General features: G+C 44.2%; 1 protein-coding gene across 2 annotated transcripts; it reads right to left on the bottom strand.

Moving 5' to 3' along the window:
• edc3 (enhancer of mRNA decapping 3 homolog (S. cerevisiae)) lies at positions 1–8863 on the bottom strand. Of its 2 annotated transcripts, none has more exons than XM_010883640.4 (7): positions 8723–8863; positions 8030–8198; positions 7399–7616; positions 6283–6633; positions 5909–6062; positions 1745–1962; positions 1–1523 (listed from the first exon to the last, which is right to left on the bottom strand). In XM_010883640.4, the coding sequence occupies exons 2-7, from the start codon at positions 8191–8193 to the stop codon at positions 1189–1191; spliced, it is 1440 nt and encodes a 479-aa protein (XP_010881942.1). In that variant the 5' UTR covers positions 8194–8198; positions 8723–8863; the 3' UTR covers positions 1–1188. The 2 variants fall into 2 exon arrangements, with proteins under 2 accessions (XP_010881942.1, XP_010881943.1); XM_010883641.4 differs by lacking the exon at positions 8723–8863 and adding an exon at positions 8482–8687.
• Between the last annotated feature and the right edge of the window lie 517 nt (positions 8864–9380).

A 9380-nucleotide genomic window follows, 5' to 3' on the forward strand; every position in this document is an offset into this window, starting at 1 on the left:
TAACATCTTGAATGATTGTTTATTCACAACCTCACACAAGCGGGAACATGAAGTTGTTGAATCTGTGCCTATGAATTCCCCGCAGTTGGTGGTCTCACAGACATACTTCTTAATAACACTGTGACAATGGACTAGCATTGGTGTCCGTGACTACACTTTTGTTTATTAACAATATTGTAGGACCTAACACCCCACTGTTCCAGCCAGCATGCTTACCAATTAGGATATTTAAACTGGTATTGGAATTTGGCGTACATCCTGCAGTAACTACTATGACATCAGAGACAGAGTGAACTGAGTCACCCTTTCATCAGCCATTGTGACATCATCATAATGTGGTATCATCATAATGTGACATCATGCCAACATGGCATACCATGACATTCTACTAAATCAAACGTCTCGGCAACAGCGTTTAACATCCTAAACACTGAACAGACATAAGACAAAAACAGCAGACATGAAGAGACGACAACTGCTCCAAAGTCAAAGAGGGAAAGTGAGAGGCGGATTTGATGCAGGCTGGTAGACTTCTCTGTTCACCGAACGTTCCCCTCCTGTCTTGTCAGGTTGATGTTAACAGGTCTGCATCAAAATCCACCTTCTCCGTCTTCAGCACTGCAAATGCATTCCCCTGGGACAACCCCGTACAATGTTAAGCCCAATCAGCGGACCAAGACTGGAGTTGGTCTCATTGAGTCAGAAATGTTATACCACTCAGTGTGGCTCTTTGTTTTTGGGCCCAACAACCCCCGAGAGACTGTCCGTCTTTTGGGACCTACTACGGCCATGGCCTCGGACAAGTCGCCCCACGTCTCAGTCCAGGAGAGGTGCTGTTACACACTGGAGACAATTGAATGTCTTTCGAAATACATTGTGCAACCGCATTAGAGAAAAAAAACAGATTCATGCTGGAGAATAAGGCTTGCTCCGGTGCAATCTGAATTGTGTCCATGTGATTACTCTGACAGGCTCTTCTCAATGAGCAGGTTCAGATACTGCGTTAAACTCCCATTTATTTTGGACAGTTTTTCTTTCAATCCGAGGGTCCAACACCGTGGCAGTATAAAGGAAATATTCATTTGGGCAGAATGTTTAAAAAATAAAATAAACAAATGCAAAGTGTTGTTCAGAAAGTCCCTTCTTCCTGTTTTAGTTTCCTTCACAGTTTGGTGAATAACAGCCTGGTTATGCAGAGTGCAAAGGCACCACAAACTTGCACCCGAACGGCGAATGATACTCGATCCCCACTTCCTGGAACACCTGTCGCGGAACACCGATGTCACACAGATAGACCCGGCCAGCCCCCTCCGTCAGTGGCAGCGGCAGGGCGAGGGATAAGGTCCATTTGGCCTCCACGGCTTGGCCCTGCCCGCCGACCGGAGGGTCCAGGCTGAGCACCGGAGCCCGGTTCTGGTTGGCCCAGTCAGCAGCCGCCCGGTACCATGGCTGGTCCATCAGGAACGTGTTCTCGTGACAGTCCAGGCAGTTGATGATCAGGTCAACAGGGCTGTCAGGCAGCTCTGGTTGGAGGGAAGAACCAAGAGAGTTATGGCACTGACCAATCACTGGGAGCCAGTTTTACTAACTAACACGCTGAGCATCTCAGGTCAGCTAGTAGCCTCTTACATCAATCTCCTTTCGCTGTCGACATTTTATTCAAACAAGGAATTTGGGAAAACTTCAGGAAAGTAAGAATGATAGTTAGGGAAAAGGGTAATATTTTTTAGAAGTAGATGATTACCTTTAATGCTGGACACGTGTTTGCCCTCAGTCTTGCCGTAGAGGGTGAGCTCGCCGGCGACAGCGTCCAGCATCTTGACAAAGTTTGGAAGAAAGAGGATGACCTCCACCTCGTGGTTGGCCAGGTGACGACCACAGCTGATGCCCTGGGCCCCCTGGACGTGGGGCCCACAGAGGACCGCTACTGTAGGACGCTGGTGGACATTCTTAGGAGTCAGTCTGGAGGGGCAAGAGGCAGCAGGAATCAACACACCCACTGACTTAAAAGCTCAATGCGTTTAGCAGTACATTCTGGAAAGAAACAGATAGGCCCCATAAATGTTTACGTTAAAATAGAAACACTTTGGACCCCTTTCAATTTGCATTATCGCCCCAATATATCTATGGACGATGTCATTGCTCTGACGACACACACCGCCCTCTCCCACCTGGAAAAAGGCAACACATACGTGAGGATGCCGTTTGTGGACTACAGCTCTGCATTCAACACTATTGTGCCCGCCAGGCTTGTTCCTAAGCTCATGACCCTGGGACATCCTTACGGGCAGAATTGGTAACCTCTCCTCCGCTACACTGACCCTGAGCACTGGAGTCCCACAGGGTTGCATACTCAGTCCCCTCCAGTACTCCCACCTCACACACAACTACGTGGCCATACATAGCTCCAACACCATCCTCAAATATGCGGATGACACCACCATCCTGGGTCTCATCTCTGACAACGATAAGACCGCTTACAGAGAGGAGGTAAGTGACTTGGCTACATGGTGCCAGGACAACAACCTCTCTCTCAACGTCTGCAAGACTAAAGAAATGATTGTGCATGTCAGGAAGCAGCAGAGGGGTCATGCCCCAATACACATCGATGGAGCTGTGTCATCGATGGAGTCTCCGAATTCAAGTTTCTCGGTGCGTTCATCAAAGATGACCTCACTTGGTGCAGGCAAGCCAACTCAGCAGTGAAAACTGCCCAAAAATGAAAATAATTCCTGAGAAGACTCAAGACATTTGGCATGTCTGTATATGTATAATATATTTTTTGCTGTGTATACATTTTTCTCCTTAAACTCTCACTGCGTAGTTGCAGTGTGCTATGCCATTTTTTGCTTTGTGGCAGGGCGCATTATTCTGCTGAAAGAAGCCAATGCCATCAGGGAATACTGATGCCATGAAAGGGTGCACAGGGTCTGTAACAATGCTCAGGTAGGTGGTACGTGTCAAAGTAACATCCACACGAATGGCAGGACTCAAGGTTTCCCAGCAGAACATTGCTAAAAGCATCACACTGCCTCCGCTGGCTTGCCTACTTCCCATAGTGCATCTTGGTGTCATGTGTTCTCCAGGTAAGCGACGCAGACGCCCCCGGCCATCCACGTGACGTAAAAGGAAACGTGATTCATCAGACCAGGCCACCTTCCTCCATTGCTCCGTGGTCCAGTTCTGATGCTCACATGCCCATTGTATGTCAATGTCAGATTTATTTATAAAGCACATTTAAAAACAACGGTCGTTGAACAAAGTGCTGTATAAGACAAAATATCAAAGTATACAAAATATGAAATTTATAGGTAAAAAATTACATAGATACACATAAGAGACAAAATAGCAGCACAGACATTTAATGCGAACTCAGCTTGGATTAAAAGCCAGATTAAAAAGGTGCACCTTCAGCTTACTTAAACGTGTGTATAGTCTGGGCGTTTAGAATATGCACCAGTAGGCTATTCCAGAGGATGGGACCAGCCACCGCGAAAGCTCGATACCCTCTAGTTTTTAGCCTGGCTTTTGGAATAACTAGAAGTAACTGGTTAGCTGACCTCAGTGCTCGGGCTGGAGAATGACGATGTAAAAGTTCAGACAGATATACAGGGGCCAATCCATTTAAAACCTTAAAGACAAGCATTAAAATCTTGATATCAATCCTGAAACGAACAGGAAGCCCAACATACTTGCCATATCTAAATGTTCAATAATACTACCCATATTGCTGCTAGTGTACAGTCTTATGTACAGTATAGGCCAAAAGTTTGGACACACCTCATTCATAGCGTTTTCTTTATTTTCATGACTATTTACATTGTAGATTCTCACTGAAGGCATCAAAACTATGAATTAACACATGGAATTATGTACTTAACTAAAAAGTGTGAAATAACTGAAAACATGTCTTATATTTTAGATTCCTCAAAGTAGCCACCCTTTGCTTTTTTGATAGCACTGCAAACCCTTGGTGTTCTCTCAATGAGCTTCATGAGATAGTCACCTGAAATGGTTTTCACTTCACAGGTGTGCCTTGTCAGGGTTAATTAGTGGAATTTTTTCCCTTATCAATGGGGTTGGGACCATCAGTTGTGTTGTGCAGAAGTCAGGTTGATACACAGCCGACAGCCCTACTGGACAACTGTTAGAATTCATATTATGGCAAGAACCAATCAGCTAAGTAAAGAGAAACAAGTGGCCATCATTACTTTAACAAACAAAGGTCAGTCAGTCCGGAAAATTGCAAAACTTTGAATGTGTCCCCAAGTGCAGTCGCAAAAACCATCAAGCGCTACAACGAAACTGGCTCACATGAGGACCGCCCCAGGAAAGGAAGACCATGAGTCACGTCTGCTGCTGAGGATAAATTCATCCGAGTCACCAGCCTCAGAAATCGCAGGTTAACAGCAGCTCAGATTAGAGACCACCTGAATGCCAGACAGAGTTCTAGCAGCAGATACATCTCTACTGTTAAGAGGAGACTGCGTGAATCAGGCCTTCATGGTCAAGTAGCTGCTAGGAAACCATTGCTAAGGAGAGGCAACAAGCAGAAGAGATTTGTTTGGGCCAAGAAACACAAGGAATGGACATTAGAGCAGTGGAAATCTGTGCTTTCGTCTGATGAGTCCAAATTGTAGATCTTTGGTTCCAACCGCCATGTCTTTGTGCGACGCAGAAAAGATGAACGGATGGATTCTACATGCCTGGTTCCCACCGTGAAGCATGGAGGAGGTGTGATGGTGCTTTGCTGGTGACACTGTTGGGGATTTATTCAAAATTAAAGGCATACTGAATCAGCATGGCTACCACAGCATCCTGCAGCGACATGCCATCCCATCCGGTTTGCGTTTAGTTGGACCATCATTTATTTTTCAACAGGACAATGACCCCAAACACACCTCCAGGCTGTGTAAGGGCTATTTGACCAAGAAGGAGAGTGATGGAGTGCAAAAGGGCCATCAAGTGCAAAGCATCTATGGAAACTCCTTCAAGACTGTTGGAAAACCAATTCAGGTGACTACCGCTTGAAGCTCATCAAGAGAATGCCAAGAGTGTGCAAAGTATTAATCAGAGCAAAGGGTGGCTACTTTGAAGAAACTAGAATATAAGACAAGTTTTCAGTTATTTCACACTTTTTTGTTAAGTACATAATTCCACATGTGTTCATTCATAGTTTTGATGCCTTCAGTGAGAATCTACAATGTAGATAGTCATGAAAATAAAGAAAACGCATTGAATGAGAAGGTGTGTCCAAACTTTTGGCCTGTACTGTATATTTTTGCTTTATTTAATAATTATATATTTTTTTGTCTTACTATATTTTTGCTTATATATTCTTCTTCATAACTCTCAATACGTAGTTGTCAGGTGCCATGTCACATGAATTTCATAGTGCAGGGTGACACTCTGTGTTTCGGTGCATTTGACAAAAGAAACTTGAAACACTTCTGGAAAATGGAGGACTGTTTGGCTTTGAAGCGAAGTTGATTATGATCCCTGTTGGGTATTTCTTATGCAACAGCTAGTCTTTATGTGGTCCAGTTACGACATTGAACACATTACACAAGTTATTAGATCAGACAATGTACTATTGATCATTACATTAAATTAAAACACATTAAACAGATGGTTCCCCATTTTCTGTGGTCCGTAACACAAACGTATTTGTTATAAGTTCAAATAACGCCTGACTAATTATTACTACCTTCCATGAAGACTTTTTTCAGGAATTTATGCTTTTTATTTCACCGCATTGATACGGTGTAGTAGATAGTGTTCACTCAGTGGGGTGGATTCAAACCAATTCCGCAGCAGTAAATGCGCACTGGCGACAGAAGCTCAGACCTCTGGACCACCTGACAGTAGGGGGTTCAAAGTAAAACGGCATCTACCGTCCCAAGCTCACCTGTTGGGTCCGCCCAATAGAGTTAGAGCCATCTGACTGGCACAGACACCAGTCATCTCCAGCCTCCTCTCCAGTGACAGGCCATGACGCTCAGCCACAGACAACAGGCGTGTGCGCAGCTCGTAGGAAATGCTGGGCACTACCAGACCCGAATCTGATGAAAAGACACGGGGGGGGGGGGGGGGAACGACAAACATCCATCTTTATTATCGCTCGTTGGTCTGTCTGAGCCGCTGCTTGTTCACCACGTTGGGAAGATCAGGTGACACTGAGTTTGAAAGCAAACGTGAATGACATGCATCGTGTAGAATGAGCTCAACGTTGGTGTAGAACGAGCTCAGAGCCGGTGCGTTCAAAGGCCGGATCCTACCTACCAGTGCAGTACTCCTGAGGTCCGGGCTGAGGGACTGCTATCTGCCGGTACACCACTGGCCGGGCCTGTAGAATGTTCTCATCGTGGCGGTACTGCAACGTTGTGTGGTCCTGCGGCGTACCACGCGACCGGGCCCCGTTGCCGCGCCGATCCGACCCGTTGATCTGCGAGAACACAGCGGCTTTGTCGAACAGTGCCAGGTTGCCCTCAAAGTCAAAGTCCATGTCCAGCCTATCATCCACATCGTCCCCGAAACACTCGTCATCCCTGTGTTGTCTCTGGCCCACCCCTCCATTCTTCACTCCATTCTTCTTGGGGGTGACCTGGTTGGCGCCTCGACTACTGGACGACCCTGTGACACACCCCCAACAAAATAAGAGTTAAGAAAGTTGGAGTTCAGACGGGGAACAGCAGAACCCTGCCATTTCAGAATATTGCGAAAAGCCAACAAAGCCAACAAAGTCACTAAATCCAATTAACTTGTATCCAGATCACTCCTCTTTCAGTAAAACCTCCCTGCTACCTTTCCTTGCTTACCAGTTGATTAAAGCATAAACATGTCTTAAAATAGATTGCACCATAAAACAAAATGAATAAAAACACTGACACTGCACTGTGATTCTCGATTACAGAGAAATTAAATGATCTTGCAAACATGTCACTTCCCAGGGGAATGCCATTAACAAGTGTGACACACGTTGTGAAACGGAAGGCTATACCTGCTCCCTGGCAGAAGATAACTTTCTACTGCTAATGTCACCTGGGCATGTCAGAGCCAATAAGCACTTTTGGTTTTCCTACTGAATCTAGAGGTGGTTGACCACCTTCACCTAATCCTTCAAAATAATAAACAATGAAAACCCAATTTTAGGAAGTACTGCTCTGGGTAATCGAATCATTCCTGGTAAGCCATGAGAAGTAAGAACAGAACAAGGAAAACCAAAATGTGTTTATGTTATAAGCCCAGTTAGACCCACCCTTTTTCTTTTCCCACAGCTGGGCGCCTTATGATCACATAATGTGGTACTACCAGAGATAGTAAAGAAAACAAGACCCCTGACTCCCTCAACTTGAGTCATTCATCTCAAATGTTTCCTCTATCTTCACTGGTACTTACAGGAGTTGTGTCTCCGTCTGAAGGCCTTGGGCTGGCCTGGCACCTCCAAGTGTTTGTCTCCAAAGCTTTTAGAGCACTGCTGCTGAGGTGACGCCAACGTCTCTGAGGTGTTGTAGTCTCCTTGGCGAGGGACTGCAACTGGAGCACTGCTCTTCAGACCCATACCATCTTTGCTACTTACTATGTGCAAGAGCTTGAGCTCCTTGATGTCCATGGCACTGAGATAAATAATTATAAAAAATAAATTGTGCTGTTTTTCCCCCAGCATCTAAATACTGTAAATAAATACGGTTTTACACAGATGTGTATGTGTGCCCCCAGCCCAAAAACTAACTTCCTCTGTGTAGAGAAAAAGACATATAGCTAGTAGAGAATACTATATGGCTTTAAGGTTGTCATTATAGTCATTTTTTCAAGCACAATAAATTACATGAAGATTACCAGATCACATAATATATTAATATTTTATTCATACAACGGGACTCAAGTAGTTAATGTTTCAAGAAACTTAGGTTAGTTAACCCACAGACCATGTGGCCTAACGTGGTCTCCTGCCTCCACAGCAGAAAAAGGACATCTCTTCCCCGGTCATATAAATCATTATTAGAATGTAAATAAAACACCACGACACCTGAACGTAACCTCTGGGACAGGGCACTTGACTCCATTGTGGAATGGCTGCCGGAGAGAAATGGTCTGGCTGGACTGGTCCACCGATGACACTTCTCCTTGATACACGCCTAGAGTTTCTCCACAGTTTATTGACACCTGACTACCCAACCAGTCTGCTGCCATCCTGTCTAGTTAAAAACAATGACATATATACATTTATTTGGCCAATCAAGCAAGACATTTGAATGTAGTTTAGGAAAGCTTGAATGAGTAGTTACATATAGGGTAATGCTTAACTACATATTAATCCATCACGCGAAAAAGTTTTTGCCCATCTTGTTCAATTGTCAATAATGCTAATGGTTGCTGAGACAGCAAAACAATGGAACTTGTGGTCGTAGCTAACTAACTTAAAGCTAACTACATTGCTACCTAGCCTGACAGAATACGCTTTTTTACAAATACAATTACCTCAATAGCAAATTACAGGTTACAACCATGTGTGAATTGGCTAGTTTCATGATATCGAATAACCACTACAAATTATCAGGTTAGCAAGCTCTTCGCTTGACTAACGTTTAAAGTTAGCTAGCTAACGCGTCGCAACTACCTAGCCAGCAAACAACATGGCCCCTGACTGTCTGACGATGTATGATCTCGTCTCTGAATGGCATTTAAATGCCTTATTGTTTCATAGAGTAAATGTGCATACCTTTTAAGATATTCCGTACAACGGGTGTTTTAAATGAAACTTTGAACTGTTGCCCAAACTGCTATTTAAACGAAATACATCAAATCAAGCGTCCTTGATTGAGGGTTTAGCTTCGTTTCAGTAGCAAAGCATTGCGCAACATCCGGCGCGTTTAGGCACGGTTGTTCATTTCAAAATAAAGGTTATCGCAGTTTCAGCGGGCATCATATTTTTATCTTTTGATTAGTCAGGAGACATGGAAAAATTAAAGATGCAGTCTGGGACGTAATACGGGTTAACACAATCGTGGAATTTGGAGTCTTTAAATCAGGTTAAAAAGAATGGCTATTGAGCTATTCTGCTCAACACTCTAAATATGTTTTATGAGTCCAACAACCACAAAATGAAAAGATCGGAGACCTTATGATCACGGTGTCCAATTCACTTCTTGACCCAGCAGCTTGCAGTATTTCCCACTGAGCTGCAGAGACAGTAAATAACAATGAGTCATGGTGCTGCTCTTCATCATTCACGTCACACCCGTCATATCCAGGATCAACATTTTTCACCTCTTAAATCATCTTTCTTTCATAGAAAAGACACAATATTGAGACGAGAGGCCACATAGAGCAGGAGAATAAAAATGAATGTTACATTAATGTTTCAACAATTATTCTTT

Source organism: Esox lucius, chromosome 19 (assembly GCF_011004845.1).
Source record: "Esox lucius isolate fEsoLuc1 chromosome 19, fEsoLuc1.pri, whole genome shotgun sequence".
In the NCBI taxonomy this organism is placed as follows: domain Eukaryota; kingdom Metazoa; phylum Chordata; class Actinopteri; order Esociformes; family Esocidae; genus Esox; species Esox lucius.